Source organism: Lepidochelys kempii, chromosome 9 (genome assembly GCF_965140285.1).
Source record: "Lepidochelys kempii isolate rLepKem1 chromosome 9, rLepKem1.hap1, whole genome shotgun sequence".
Lineage (NCBI taxonomy): Eukaryota > Metazoa > Chordata > Testudines > Cheloniidae > Lepidochelys > Lepidochelys kempii.
In genome coordinates, this window is record NC_136388.1 from 25710081 (window position 1) to 25726603 (window position 16523).

The window sequence follows — 16523 nt, forward strand, 5'->3', positions numbered from 1 at the left end:
GGTGCTGATGTATCTGGAATAATCCTTAAATGAAAAACTAAGCTGAAAAGCTAAAAATAGAGAATATGCTGTAATTTGATCTTTCAGTGTTGTTTTTGTACACAGATGGTTTTTATTCAGGATGTACAATTATTCATGGAGCTAAATTATATTCTCATGTATAAACGCTGTTTAACAGAGAACAATATTTTGCCTTGTCTTTAGTCTAACAACAATTTGGGATGAGTAGGGAAAAGCTAATCCTGACAAATAATGGCTGTAAAGCCTGGTACTGTTAGATTGCAAATGATCCATTCCTCATCATAGGCATACTGTGGTCTAGCCCTGACTTAATCCCGTTTTGCACTAATTTAGTTCTAAATGAGCAGGCCTAGAGAATAAGTTGAATGATGTAGACTGTCATTATAGACACTTTAAAGTGCATTCTGCTTTGGAGCTTTCAAAGTACTTTGTAAAATATTAGAAAAGAGAATTCAAGAATTCTTAATGCATCTCTTTTCAGTCGGTTACCAAGGAAACAAGGTTCCATTTTGTATTGTACAACAGGAATCGTCCTCCAGTGGCTCCAATCAGACAAGTAAGTATTTATATTTAAAAAGAAACTAGTGAATACAACTATCAGTGTTTTAGTGAGCTGGCTTTTTAATGCTTCTGTGTTTTGTTTCCATTCTTTAGCACTTGTGTGTCTGTCTCTCTTTTTTTTTTTAAATGCCTTGCTTCTGCTAAACATAAATGTTATCAACTTTGCGTTCTTTTATTTTAGGCAGTTGTCCAGTGTTAGTCATGTTATTCTTGATGAAATCCATGAAAGAAATCTTCAATCAGATGTCTTAATGACTGTTATTAAAGATCTTCTAAATGTTCGACCAGACCTGAAAGTAATACTGATGAGTGCTACTTTGAATGCTGAGAAATTTTCAGAATATTTTGGTGGGTGATATGCTTGAATTGTAATATTTATAAGATATGTAACATACTTAATATTTGCTATATATTTTGGACTTGTACTTTTTAATAATGCGGTTTTAAAAAAAGAAAAGTGTGGGTTTGACTTAAATCAAAAACAATGATTATATCAATGTTAAGAGGCCTCAAAGTAGGGTGCAATCTTAGAGATTCCTTGATTTATCCCATCATGGTTCTGTATTGCTGCTTTTGTTTTCCTCCATGAGATGCCTTGCATTAACTCTACAGTTCTGAACACTATAAGTTGCCAAACGGAGGTTGGCATTATCTTTAATTTTTAAAACTCTCATTTAGCACCCGAAGAGGGCATGAGTGAGTGATAGGCAGTGCAAATCTTCCTGTGGTATTCCAGCCAGTCTACAAGTGGTTCATCTGCCTTGGGTTTCAGTCACATTGGTTAGAACATAGAGAAGTATGCACTGCTGTTGCCTGTGGTGGTCTATTTAGTGACTTTCTGGGGGTGTTAACTTGATACTTTTCACAAGCATTAAGTGTACATGAAAATCAAACTTAATAGATATGCAGTTAAGTAGAAAGGAACTGTTTGACATTTTTTGTAACTATTTTTGATATAGAATATTGTTACAGTATTAAGTATATTTTATTAGTTTTCTAAGAATTAAGAAGTTGCACTCTTCCTCAATAGACAATTGTCCCATGATCCATATACCTGGATTCACCTTCCCTGTTGTGGAATATCTTTTGGAAGACACAATTGAAAAGTTAAGGTCAGTCTATTTCTGAAAGTAAAGATCCACATAACTGTTGGATACTACTAGGCAAATATGTAGAATGATGTTCACTTTTACTCAGCCTAGCAGTTTGGATTTTCCACAGTTGCAAGTCGCATCGCACCATGAATAAATTGATGTGTATTTCAGTCTTGTTTCAAATGACAACTGACATTTCTGAACTGATGGCAAACATCTTGTTTTTAAAAAAGCATTTTTGACCATGGAAAATTCAGTAGTTTTTTCTGTGTTTTCACAAATGGCATCATATTTTTAGCAAGATGCTGTCAGTAGTCAAAATCAAATTAAAAAAAAAAATCTCAACTTGAAGTCCTTTGGTTTTTTATTTTTTTCCCCCTCCCAAACTAGGTCAGTTATTCATGTTAAAATGCTTGATCATCTTTGCATTTTCAGGTAGCTAGAGAAACTTCAATAATTCTTTTTCTGCCTATTTTTATGCTTTGTAGAAATGGAGCCCACTTTGTAGATAAGGCTTCTTCAGCTGTTTTTCTTTAAAGCATAATATTACAAGGTACAACTAAAATCTTGCACGATATTATCAGTGGGCTGAATCACCAATGTATTTGTTAGCCTTTAAGAAGTGGTTTTTTTTAATTTTTAAATTAAAATAAAATATTAAATTACCATAATAAATATGTACTTTAGATATACTCCAAAAGATACAGATTGCAGACCACGGTTGAAGAAGGGCTTTATGCAAGGACACATAAGCAGACCAGAAAAGGAAGAGAAAGAAGAAATCTATAGAGAACGATGGCCAGATTATCTAAGGCAGCTGCGAGGAAGGTAGGTCTTATTTGTTCATTTCTATGCTGTCCGGTATTACCAATTATCTATGTACTTCTACAGCTGAGAAACATGCAATTAATTAGTTTTTATAACATGATTGCCAGTTACATAAAGATGGCTATAACATTGTGAGTAGTGCAGTTCAATGCTAAGTGTAAGTGTGTTCTACATGAGTCAACATACTAGCATAGTATCACACATGCTTGGTTAAATTAAAAGTTGCAGACTCCAAGTCTGATGTAGGGGCAGAAGTCGCAATCCGCCATTTACTATTGGCATGCACATGTATAGTCCACAATTCTTTCTATTCATCAAACTGTCAGGCTGCTTATACTCTGATCCCTAACTATTTCCCTGATGGCTTCCCTACTTGCTCTATCTTTCCCTTTGTAGTAGATATTGCTAGTAGTCTGGCCTCATAATCAACAAAACAGAACAGTAAACACTCCACAATGTTTTAAAAATATTTTTGACATCCTTTTCTTCAGACTATTCCTTCATAACCCTCTAAACAAACGGATTAAAAATAACATAAACCAAACCTTTGTTATACTTACCATTTTAACTGATATTCTTTGATTTTTTTCAGTCCTTTCCCTTTGGTTGTTTACACTGCTTTGCTCTCATGGACATTACACTGGTTATTTCAAGAGGCATGATATAATCCATCCTAGAAATCCATTTTTTGTGAATGGACAACCCAGCCAATCCTTCTCCCAGGACTGCACGAATTACATCCTGCTCACTTCCCTACCATACTAACCATTTTGTCCATTCTGAGGCCATACTCCAAAACTGGATTATATATGTGTGGCTCAATTGTTTGCCTACACTTGAACACACAATTACAAAGATTCTACCCATAAATGACCAGTTGGAAGCCTAAATGTCAATTTACAAGTTTTGCAAGTGGACCTCTTTTCGAAAACATGTTCCTCTATGGGAGATTTTGTTTGAGCAAAATGCATTGGTCAGTTACGGTAAGAAAAACAAATTGTAGCAGCATTAATATCCCAGGCAGTTAAGCCTTCCTTGCCCACAGGCTTTTGAGGAGTAATTTCCTGCAGGAGGGGGAATGGAAATAGGGTGACTGGGGAGCAAAAGTTATCTTAACCCCATCATGTCTCACCTGTTTTTCCTTCAATAGGGTCATGACAGGGATAAGGAAGGAAGATCTCCTTTTCAGGAACCCAGTAAACACCTTTTTTGCCCCACTTTTCAGAGCTTTACACTACAACATTCAAGCAATGGAAAAATGATTTTAAAAAAAAAGTTGTGCAACATGTTCCCCACCACAGGGACATGTTGCTTCACTTGTCATCCCTGTCTTTTTCAAAGTTCACCACTTTCTCCTCTCAGACTTCTCTTCCTTCCCCTTTTTGCTGGAACTTCAGTGATTTTTAATGACTCATTTATAATGCATTCCAAGGTCTTCACTGATTGGATAACTGCTGGCTTGAAGAGTTAAGTCCCTGAGGCACTTAATTAGTTTGAATGGTGAAGCATGAAATATTTGGCTGCAGCAACTTTGTTAAACCAAATAATTAATTTAGCTTAATTTGGACATGTTATATTCAGAAACTTGACACTTCACTTTGCTTATCAATGGAACTCAAAACATTTTGTATATGTTAAGTACATGGGCTAAATATTATGCAGTCTCACTTTGTACTAATTTTATGTCTGTCATAGTGTGACCTAACTGTCTCAAATTATTTAGAGCAAAGTATCATTGTCTTAAAGCTCTCACATTATTCCAGACTCTAAATCTAGGGCAAATGTGGTATAGATCTATGCAAGTCTAGTGTATAAACAAAAGAGAACTATATCATACAAGAATACTGCATTTTCTTTGCTGTCAAATTGCAATTGCCTTGTAATAGAAACACTTGAAATGAGTGAATGTTTTTTTTCTTAAAACCTGTCATTATGTACACACTATAGGTATTCAGCAGGTACTATAGATGCATTGGAAATGATGGATGATGACAAGATTGATCTTGACCTTATAGCTGCACTTATCAGACACATTGTCCTAGAGGAAGAGGTGAGTTTCTCTATGATTTGCGTAACTTATTTTAATAAGTTAATTTTCTTTCTAGCTAAGATCACTTGACTCATGGTGTCTAACAGTTTTCAGAAAGCTCGATTTTAATTATAGATTTGAATTATTATGCTGAAACCAAAAATCTGCCACTAACAATCAATCCTATAAATGTTCTCAAGTCATACTGCTTAGCAAACTGTTTTTCCTCCCACTAGGAGCTACATATCTAAAGGAACAAAAGCCTTATACGGGCTTGTGCATGTTCCCATTGGATTTATATTTTTTACAAAATCACTCACTCCAAATAAAATATTTTAAGTTAAGATTCTTCTCTGGTTTCAGTAGTGTTACAATAAAAATATTAGGTGTGATCTATTTTAACAGCCATGGGAAAAGGATACAACGTTAGAACATGACACCACACTTCAGGAAATTCTGCATTGTGATCAGCAGTCACTAAAAATGTCAAAACGTAGATGGAAATTATTTTGGGTTACATCACTACATTGAGACTGAGATTTTCATAATCACCTGTAGGCTTTAGTGCATAATTTTCATTTAAGGCTCTGATTCAGGAATGCACTTAAGCACATGCCTTGTTGAAGTCAACAAGATTTAAGCATGTGCTTAAAGTAAGGAAGTGCATAAGTGCCTTCCTGAATAGGGGCCTTTGACAAGAGTTTGCATCTAAATCTTCGTAGCAGCTTTGAGAATCTCACCCTAAAAAATTCATGCTTCTCTTAGTGATACTGAACCATATTACATAGCCCTTATTACCTAGACAGGGAGCATTGTTTAGTGAATAAAGCACAGAGCTAGATGTCTGAGAATCTCCTACTAGTTCTGACATTGACACACCTTGTTTTTTCCCATCTGTTAAGTGGGAGTAATAGTTTAATTGGATATTAAGGCTTAATAAATTATTTGTGAAGTGTTTTGCAGTCCTTTGATGGAAGGTAGCATAAAATTTAAATGCATTTATTGCTAGTTGATATCTTTAAATTCATTGTTGTACTCAATGTGTACGTCAAAAGCGATATCAGTAGTGTAGTAATCAAAGAATGTAGTGAAGAATTTAATTGTGCAAAATCACATTAAAAACACTGCCTGGAAACTTCATGAACATAAAAGTAAATCACCAGCCTTCCACCTTCTTGCTCTTTGTTGACAAATGGGTAGAAAAATTAACTGTACTGTTTTGAGTTGTAATTTATTCCTTTAAGGTATCATGTACTGGGCAAATAGTTTAAATTATTTCAGCTGAGTAAATGCAGTGAAGCCTGTGAATTATTATAATTTAATGATGTCCTATTAGTTCAGATGTTTACTAAACACACAACTAGGAGGCTCTTGTCCTGGCTTGTTTTAAGGCTGTTAACTTGTAAACTATAAACTTAGTATTAATAGTTAATACAGCTTTTGTATTTTTTTTTTTTTTTAGTTAGCCCTGGAATTACATTACCCCATTACACCTCTGTATGTGCCTAATTACACATCTAACCCAATCAGTTATGTTTTGTTTGCTTAAAAATTAATGGACTTGAATTCTTACTATTGCTTACTTCTGCAGCATCGTGCTTTTGCTGGTGCTAGAAGCAGGATACCAGACTAGATTGCCATTGGGTCTGATCCAGTGTGGTAATTGTTTTCTCTTTAAGTTAAGCTTATTTAGAATTCAAGTTTCATTCTGCTGGTTTTTATTTGAGAAAGTATGTCACGGAATATGCAGGAATACATTAGTGATTAAAATCCCTAATGAAATTCTGAGAAAAAGATATTTGTTACTTATATACATTGTCATAAAGGTTCTACACTTGAGACAGTATAATGGATATCAAGCACTGCAATATGACTTAATTATAGGAAGAAATAAGTGGACCATGGAATAATTCTGCCTTCTTTGGACAAGCAACGCATCTGTTGACTGTTACCTTATTTTAAAGGGATAGTCGGGTATCAAAAAAACCATATTTATAAATATCAGATTTCCTATGTTACAAATAACTTGTTAGATAATTAAAACCTGAGAAAAATAACTTTTTGCTGTTTGTGCTGCTTACTTTGCATTCTTTTGTTTGGAAAATTAAAATAGACTTGTTCATAGTTCTCTTATTTAGTTACACTGTCAGTTTCTCAAACTAGTGCAGAGCTACAATATTGTGGATTGCAAACACTATAGAACCTTTTAAAATCAAATTTCCATTGGAATTTTTTTAAAATTCAGATAAAATGTATGCAGTCATTCCTGTTTTAAAAAAAAAAAAAAAGCTCATAAAATTTTGTGGAATATTTGATTCAGTAGTGCCTCAAGTTAAATGTCATCTATCCAAGATATTTACACAAATGTACAAATGTTTGAGTATTTAGTATGTAATTTAATCTCTTTTTCCATTCATGTATAGGATGGTGCAATACTGGTGTTTCTCCCAGGCTGGGACAATATTAGCACTTTACATGACCTCTTGATGTCACAAGTCATGTTTAAGTCAGGTAAAAAATAATTATAAGAATAGCATTTTGTTCTTTCTTAGTGACCATTTCTTCAGCAACTTTTCTGGTTCATCCGCTTCTCCATCTTTGTTGGCATCCCTCTATTCTTTTCCTAGCTCCCTCCTCTCTGTGCTCATTATATATACGATATCTTTGCGCTTTATGTATTGTCTTTCATCCAAAGATCTTGCCGATGACATTTATTCCCATGGTTGAGTTTCCATCTCCACGTTGATGACTCTCAAAGCCACATCTCCCTCCTTCTGTCCATTCTCATATACAGAACTCTCCTGGATGGTCCATCTCTATCCAAATATGAACTTTCCTTTTTTCCTTCCTCTTTGCTGTTGACAACTCCTTTAAAACTTATTTCTTCTACAAAGCTTTGTTATAATTCTGTCCCCAGTGGTGCTTTTATTCCCTCCTGCCACTGAACTGTTTGCCCTGTGCTTTAGATACCAGTGGTTTGGGGAAGTGTTGCTGCTTCAGATAGCAATTGTTGAAGGGAACTAACAGTATGTTTATATTGCAGTTAAAAACCCGTGGCTGGCTTGTCAGCTGATTTGAACTAAGGGGCTGTTTAATTGTGGTACAGATGTTCAGACTGGAGCCTGGGCTGTGGGACCTTCCCATCTCACAGGGTCCAAGCTCTAAGACCTGTGAGATGAGTGTTCCAGAGCCTAGATTCCAGCCCAAGCCGGAACGTCTATACTGCAATTAAACAGCCCCTTAGTCCAAGTCAGCCAGCTTGGGCCAGCCATGGTTTTCTAATTGCAGTGTAGACATAGCCTAAGTATTGAAGTGGACAGGTATATTAATAGGCTTAGAAGGATTAGATTTTTATCTATAAACATTGATTTCATAGTACACCCACAAACCAACCAAAAATATTTTCATCGATGACCAATGAAATTTACACACAGGCAAAGTCAGAAAAATGCTGCTTGAGGACTTATTAGAGTTTGGTTTAAGGATATTTAATTTGTATATTTTGATGTGATGTTGACAATTTGATTTTTAATAGTTATAAAGCTTTAACTTTTTTTAATCTCATTGTCTACTCTCATTAAATAATTGTTTGACACCCCCCCCAATAATTCCTGCATCTATGAAAAATTTTAATTTCTAGAAATTGAAAATATACTTTAAAACAAACATTGATATTATCCATTGAATTTATTTTAAAAAAATTAAAAGTGAATTTAGCCAAGCCTATATATAAAGCGTTCACTTCTGGACTTGTAAGTTAAAACTGGTTTTCATCACAAGAATACAGGTGTACAAAGTACCATTGTATAAAAACACAAACATGGAGTATATTCCTACCTCCAGTGATAATTCCAAAGATGGTAATTTCCACAGCAACAAATTGTTGCCACATTTGATACTAGGTATAGATAAAACAGTAAAGATAGGTGATCTCTTAAACACCACTCTTGGTATATTGCAAATGCTTTCAATCAAGTATCTGCAGAACTGATACTAAATGATTTTTTGGTTTTTGCATATTTAGAAGCTCTCAAGTTATGCTAACTAGTCCCAAATACAGTACAGCAAGTTCTGTTCCACAGATCTTACCAGTTTCCTTTTTTTTCAAAATCTTAAAATTACCCTAAAGATACAGATGTTACAGCACAGATATGCTTAGAGGGCCACTATAAATGGATGCTATGATTTTTAGAATTAAACCAAGGACAATGGTTTAAAATATTTTCCTGTGGCTGACTGCCGCCTTTCTCTTCTTTTTGCTGACGACTTTGCTGTTGACCAACTGGAAGGCCATTGGCTCATATTTTCAATGCTGACAGTCAGCTTGTTGCTAAGCACTTCATCTGTCATTAACCAGCCAGTACTGCATTGCCAGCAGAAGCCACTTTTGTTCTCTGTAGTATTGCTTATATGTTAGTGTGGAACCTGAACAAAGCATCTGATAGAATATGGATTGAAGATGCAACTGATCACAAATTAACTCATTAGAAATGTGTTAACCTTTTAAAAACTCCATGGAAACTGGTAATTTTTCCATAATGTATCAGTTAAATTAAACTGCATTATTTCATATAACTTTTTTAATCCCAAAATCAAATGGCCGAACACAAAAGTACAATTTTGTCACAATTGCAAAAGCTTGTAGAACTTAAGAAAAAGACTTTAAAATGAAAGGGTTACATCTGTATCTCAACAGAATGCTCTGTATGTTTGTTTCTATTTAAGTTTCACCGTATTGGGTGAGAACACACTTTTTGCCCTTGATCCTTCGTTCAAGGTTAACACTTGAGCAGAATTTTTAAGGCTGCTGTCATTAATGTAGTGCATATAGAACAGGCTTAACCCTCCTGTTTTGGAGTGTTTTGAATTAATGTCCTTCTTATTAGTGAAATGTCACTAATTTTAGAAATGGAAATATTTCAGAATCACAGAGTCCATTCAAAATAACTGAGTGGTCATTTGAATCAACGTGTTGTTTCTTGAATTGATGGTATATGAATCTGACTTGTTGTGCTAGATCCAAAATGGAAGACTGTTTATAGAGAGAAATGAGTTCTTTATCCGGAGAAACTGGGTGATTGCCATGTAGCTATGCTTGTCAAAAACCTCAGCATAGTTATAGCTAAACATTATTTTAATATGTTTGTTTGGCACAGGAATGTGTGTAGGTTTTTTTTAACTTTAATTGTAGATGCTCATATCCTGAACAACCTAACAGAGATATGACCTGTTCAGACTGGGACATAATTCTGTATTTAGTAAGTTTTTCATCCTCTTTCTCCAATGAAAATTTAGAGTAATGCAGGTTAGCTGGATATGGTGTGGTCAAAAGAAGCGTTAACTTAGGTATAATGTATTACCAAAGTACTGGAAAGTACATTTATACCTGTTTGAAGAAAGGTGACTAGGATTGAGAAACAGTAGATTTACAGCTCCTCCTTTTTTATCCTTTGTGTCCAGATTTAGTTTTGCAGTACAGCATTGAATTTTCCATGACATACCATTATGTTTACTGTTTTAACTTTCAGATAGATTCATTATTATACCTCTGCATTCACTGATGCCTACTGTTAATCAGACACAGGTATGTTTCATTACTTACAATATTCTTAACTTTTATTGTGTTAAACTATATAGTAAACATTGGTAAATTATAATAAATGTCTTTTTGTTTCAAGTGAAATCTTCTGAACACATAGATTTTGAGGATAAAAATGTTTTGCTATAGGTTCCTTCCCCCCCCCCCCAAATATAGCTAAGGCATAATTTGAAATAAAACTAAGTGTTAAATTTCTCTTTGGCTTGTAGGAAATAGTCCATTTGTATTTTTATAGTGCTTATCTATCCAGATAGCACTGCTGCAGGTACCTTTGAACATGGTGTTGATTATTGCATTGTTTAGCGCACACGTGTATGTGTATAAAATACTCTTATTAAAGAAGATATTCATCACCATAATATACTTATGTTTAACTATATTTAGGGAATACACGTGAATTATTGAAGTTCTATGATAGGGATCCTTTCACAAACAATTTCCAAGTCCGTTAACTGCATGAAAGCAGTTGCTGGAAAACAGATAGGAGGGCAAGTGTAACTGTTCAGACCTGCAAAACACTCAGAATGACTTTGTGCTTTGTTTGGTTTTGATAAATAGTCTGTTTTACTTCTGTTAATTATATATCTTTTCAGGTTTTTAAAAAGACCCCTCCTGGAGTACGGAAAATTGTAATTGCTACCAACATTGCAGAGACTAGGTAAAACATATTTTTGTTTCTACGTAGGTAGCCACGTTTTAATCAAATAACACAATTCTTGCAAAATAAATGCTAAATCATAACATTAAAGCAAAAATGTAAATCTGTTAAATATTTCTAATAACATGCATTTGGTTATTCATAAATAGGTGGTACAGTGAATTAGGGATTTTTTCTTTATAAATATGCTAGACTAGATTGATTAAATCTTCAAACCTTTTTATTGGAAGCTGATTGCTCTGTGGAATGGTCATAAAGTGACTCAGTGAACAGATCTGTAGTATTATTAATCTGAGCTACTTACTACTCCTGACAAGCTTTTTACCTCTTTATTTGAATCCTGTTACCACTGCAGGGCCTGGTTGTCTCTTTTTTGCATTGCTCATCAACATGACTGTTGACTACATTCCACTGTAGAATATTGACAGTTCATGCTTCAGAAAATATACAAATTGACTGTAAGATCCCATGTTGAGTTTGCAGAGCTGACAGTTAAACCACATTTTCACTTGTAAACTGAGAAAATATAGAAGTTAAGACAATAAACATGAGCTTCCATAATGCCATCTTTAGATGCTTGAAGCTTTTTAAGTATTGGTCAGACTTTTCATATAAATTAAGCTAATGTACATTAGCCCCTTTTTACCATGCTTATGTTTTCTTAAGTTCTGTCCATTACTTTCTATATTTATTTAAAACTAGAGCATCCTTCTGTAAATCTTCCATACTTTCTTATAACATGTAATGTAAACTATGCCAGATAGCTTCAGCTATGAGTCCTGCTGAAGCATGGAGATCATCTGCAGGGGCTCATGTAAGTGTCGATTTCAGTTCATGGCAAAGCTTTAGAAATTCTTTTAGCATATGGCATGGCTTTGGAGAATTAATCTTACTGTTTTTGGTATATGAAATGCGTTTTTAAAAACACACACACATCTTCCACTTATTTGCCCCTTTTAGAATGATTCTGTGGTAATGTGGCATCTACTAGTGAGTGATACCAAATAATATTATCACTACATTATACTTGCTGTTGTGCTTCAGCAGAGCAGGAGCTGCTTAGCCTTACTTCAGAGAAATGTGAAATGAATGTTTTTAAAATGTGTGCAGGATTGTCCCTCTATTCTCTTGACATGCAGCAAATAAGTTTCATTTGTTGTATTTGCAGAGCTCTTAAAATGACACCAATGAAGTTTGTAAATATAATTAATCAATTAGTACAGCAAGTAGATAAAGTATATCCTGCACTCTGTAGAATAACTTTTCTATGCATACTGTAAAGTAAGAAAACCACTTATTTTTGACAGCATTACTATTGATGATGTGGTGTACGTCATAGATGGAGGAAAAATAAAAGAAACTCACTTTGATACACAGAACAACATTAGCACAATGGCAGCAGAGTGGGTTAGTAAAGCTAATGCCAAACAAAGGAAAGGTCGAGCAGGAAGGTAAGAGAAATGACTATCGATATCAGAAAATTTCTGTGGCAATAAACTCTAAAATGGAAACAAATGTGATCACATTAGACATTAAAGTTTTCAACTTTCAATCAATTACAGTAGTGTACCTTAAGACACTTTCAAGTGCTTTCTATTCTGTTTTTCACTTTCCATTATAAAGCATAAGCCAGTATGACTGTCTCATTCTTTTCCTGTGGAATGACTCTGGCATAGTTCTGGGTATGAGTTCTTATTTAACTTGATTGGCTTTTGAATATTTCTAGTAGTAGTACTGAATTTTTTAAACTCCATGGTGTTGTTAGTCTTATGTTACCTCTTCATCTTCACACCTTGGGAGAATGAAGTATATTGAAGCAAACATTTGTCTGTAAACTTAAAAACTGCTTTACTAGTCAAACACTACATGGACCCCTTGTTGTCTAGCTCATAAGACCTTGTCTGTGCTCCCCCTTCAACCATTTCACTGCTCCTTCATTACATGTTGCCACCATTGGTTTGTTGTTCTCTAGTGCTTCTGCTGTCTGAAACATTCCTCCTGTATCCTTCTGCCTTATTGGCTCTTCGTTGTATTTCAAAACTCTGACATTTCTTTTTTCACCCCATTTGAATACACCTTTTAACTTGTATACCTTTATTTTAATGCCTTGAAGTGTTTTGGGATATACTATGAATTTTGGAAATTTTTGATTTTGGGGGAATATACTATTAATTTTTGAGTGTTTGGGAGAAGCTGTCAATGTAGTTGTAAGTATTGTTGAAAGACAAAATATTTCTTACACATTTTGAATATTAGAGTCCAGCCGGGTCACTGTTATCATCTATACAATGGTCTACGTGCCAGCCTACTGGATGATTATCAATTACCGGAAATCCTAAGGACACCTTTGGAAGAACTTTGTTTACAAATCAAGGTAATTATCTGATATGGGTTAGTTGTTCTAATATATTAGAACCTTTGCATGCTGATAAGAGAATGAAGTGTTTGGCATTAGGTACTGTGCTCAAAAACTTACTCTGAGCCTGAGGTTGTTCCTAAGCATAACTTGATATAACAGATTACAACTGTTTGACAGACTATTTGACAGCCCATACTTTTAAGTAATTTGTAATAGTCTCCTAAATACCTGATTTAATATTAAATAAAAGATGAACTCTATTAAAGTAAATCTGAATTATGCTGTTTCCATGAATTCATATTCCCACAAGCCAGAGAATTTTTTTCTTCCTGTTCATTAGCAGGTCATAAGACATGGCACCTCAGAGATGGGTGTCACATAGTTTACTAAAAACGATTAAAGCTGACTGAGTTCACATGCTTGCCATTTTGTGTCATTACTTTTATTGAGTTTGTTTCTTTAGTAGTTTTGACATGGCAATTTTCAGGGAAATTGGCTGAACTATTTGCTGTCACTCACACATCCTCAAATATAAAGTCATGGAGATAATTTAAACAAAAACGATGACGTTCATGACTTGTAACAATTGTTGACACAAGTGCTGGACGTGTACCTCAGATGAGGAGTGGAGTCCTAAACAAAACTTGTGACTGCACTAATACCTTTTCATTTTTTTCGGAATTTAAGTGATTGTAGGAAAATAAAGGAACACTTGATAAATCTGAGTTCACTAACCTAGTGAAATTCAAACTTAAAAGTTCTGATGTATTAGTAACTTTGCAAATTAGGGAGTAGCAGCTCAGAGGTCTGCAAATGTACAGTGAATTAGTGGTAACACATAATGTGCACTCAGAATCATATCTGTCAGAACTTGCATCTCTTTTATTTCAGATTCTAAGGCTTGGTGGAATTGCTTATTTTCTGAGTAGGCTAATGGATCCACCATCTCGTGAAGCTGTGATGTTGTCCATAAATCATCTAATGGAACTGGTAAACTAATACTTAAACATATGCTAGAGCACGTTATGGTTCATTGTGTTGACATATCGAACTACAGAAGTCACTCTAAGATCAGTACTGAGTAATATTGCTGAGTTACCTTATTATAAGATAATTCAGACCTTGCTGATTATATGCATTTTGGTTATTGGAGCCAGTCAGCTTCTAGTGGCTCTATCTGCATCCAGGCTGTACTTTACTCACTGGAGGCACTACACTTTCTCTCATGCCATAAGAGGTATGCAGTGACTGGTACTAACCAGTGACCTGCCTTCCAGGGTCCTGTGTGACTGAGGTACAAAGGGGAAATAATTTTAATTTTATTTTAAATATTGAAAATGTTTACTGTACCAGATTAAAGTCACTCTCCAGGAACTTGACTTTCTAAATTATTCACATTTATACAACCTTTTCTTGAGGTTTCCCAGCGGAGCTTTAATTCCCCTGTCTCTGCTGCTTGAAAACTGTGCCATCTGCTTATGACTGTGTCTACCTAAGACATCCCAAAATAGCCAGATCGATGAAGTGTTTTGAGATTTTTCCATGGAAAATAAAAGTAATTGGGAGGAAGAATCTAATTGTGAACAGCCACTTGAATGGCAATAGGATCACAGGCATAAGTGGGGACTGAGGCCAATAAACTAAGATAGAAAAGTCACTTTGAAGTGTCAATCAGTTGTCAAGTGCAGCTTTGGTTTTCAGATGATAGGGTTTAGTGACACACTTGTGCTGATGATTTTTCAGTTGGTACTTTTTGTTACCTACGCATATCAATTGAAGCAGCCTGTTTAGTTGCAGTGCAGCATTTGGAAGGATCCACAACCTTATTCACAAGTTGAAGGGATTGTGAACAAGTTTAAGCAGAAGGAAAAACTCGGTGGCATAGTTGGTAGGGGCGTGGGAAGAGAACATTAGTAGCAAAAGGAGGGATAAACAGAGTCCAGAACAGAAAGGGGAAAAGATGTAGGAATGGTAACAAATGGAGTAAAAAAAAAACCAGAAGAGCACTTTATAGTGTCTTCAAATCTATTGTTGTTGTCTCTTTTTTCCATCTAGGGTAGTGCCTTCACATACTCAAGAAGTACTTTGTCCAATAAACTTTTACTAACACCAATAAGCTTTTTAAAGCCTAAATAAAAGGATGATTGTTGTTAAAGTAGCCTTCTTGAAGACATTCTAGCGCTCCATGTTCTGTATTGCATAATACATAAATTAAACTCAAAAAAATTCAAGTTTGATTCTTGATTCTTCAGCTGTCATGTTTTCCCCTTCTTCACTAGGTACAATGCCTGTTTTCAAAAAATTCTTCTCCTACCCCCATATTCAAGAAGTGTGTTTCTTTTTCTAACAGAATGCTTTGGATAGACAAGAAGAACTGACTCCATTAGGTGTCCACTTGGCACGATTGCCTGTTGAGCCACATATTGGAAAAATGATCCTCTTTGGAGCTTTATTCTGTTGCTTAGATCCAGTACTCACAATTGCAGCCAGCCTCAGCTTCAAGGACCCCTTTGTGATTCCACTGGTAAAGTATCTAAAAAGAGAATTGCAAATATAATGAACAAATTCTTTACATTTTAAAACTTGGCAGGATATTAGTAAGAGGCAGTATAAATACTTCAGCTTAAAAATGTCAATCTAAAATTTAAGTTTTCCATAAGTGTGGCCCACCAATCTGTCACAATAGAGTGTTGTTGTTACCTATTGGAGGTAGCTTTAATTTGCATGCATAGAGTACTGCTACGTTTATCCTTACTATAAAAAAAAAAAAAAAAAATTGGGAGAAAAATAGCTTGCCAGAGTCATGGATGTGTGGTATATTCTAATTTTATGTTTTCTTTAAAGGGCAAAGAGAAAGTAGCAGATGCAAGAAGAAAAGAATTATCAAAGAATACTAAAAGTGACCATCTAACTGTTGTGAATGCTTTTGTGGTAAGTCCGTTTTAATTAAATGTTCAGTTGGCTTAGCCTTTGAAGTTGTGCTTTCAGTTTAACTGAAGAACTCTTGAAACAAAATACTTGATTCAAAATCAAATCTCATTCCCATACACTCACAAAGCATTTGTGTATGGCCTCTTCACACAACACAAAACCGTGTTTGCCCTGCTAGTGTTTCAGAACCTTGTTTCTGACATGATAGTAGTAGTAATAACCTAATTCCCTGTTGGTAGCATTAGGGAGAGGTGGGGAGAAAGGGTAACTTCATAGATATGTTGCAGATGTCTAAATAGCTATTAAATATAAAATGCTTTGTATTGAATACATGGATATCAAACCTTTTCTTTTTAGTTTTAGTCACTTCCACTCATCCTCCCTTAAAAATCAACAAAGTCCATAATTTTTCTCTCAGACTCTACAGGGGGCTGGGACTGACT

At 34.9% G+C, this 16523-nt stretch overlaps 1 protein-coding gene across 4 annotated transcripts in view; it reads left to right on the top strand.

Moving 5' to 3' along the window:
- DHX36 (DEAH-box helicase 36) overlaps positions 1-16523 on the top strand; it is a 41718-nt gene that overhangs the window by 17224 nt on the left and 7971 nt on the right. For all 4 annotated transcript variants that reach the window (XR_012160759.1, XM_073359633.2, XM_073359634.2 and 1 more), the window contains 13 exons: positions 503-577; positions 764-930; positions 1613-1694; positions 2364-2504; positions 4452-4554; positions 6957-7044; positions 10062-10117; positions 10726-10790; positions 12098-12241; positions 13047-13164; positions 14041-14139; positions 15500-15673; positions 15994-16080. Coding sequence is in view for 3 of the 4 variants with exons in the window: in XM_073359633.2 (XP_073215734.1) it covers positions 503-577; positions 764-930; positions 1613-1694; positions 2364-2504; positions 4452-4554; positions 6957-7044; positions 10062-10117; positions 10726-10790; positions 12098-12241; positions 13047-13164; positions 14041-14139; positions 15500-15673; positions 15994-16080 (1399 nt within the window). In the remaining variant the exon portion in view is untranslated. The remainder of the gene's footprint in view (positions 1-502; positions 578-763; positions 931-1612; positions 1695-2363; positions 2505-4451; positions 4555-6956; positions 7045-10061; positions 10118-10725; positions 10791-12097; positions 12242-13046; positions 13165-14040; positions 14140-15499; positions 15674-15993; positions 16081-16523) is intronic.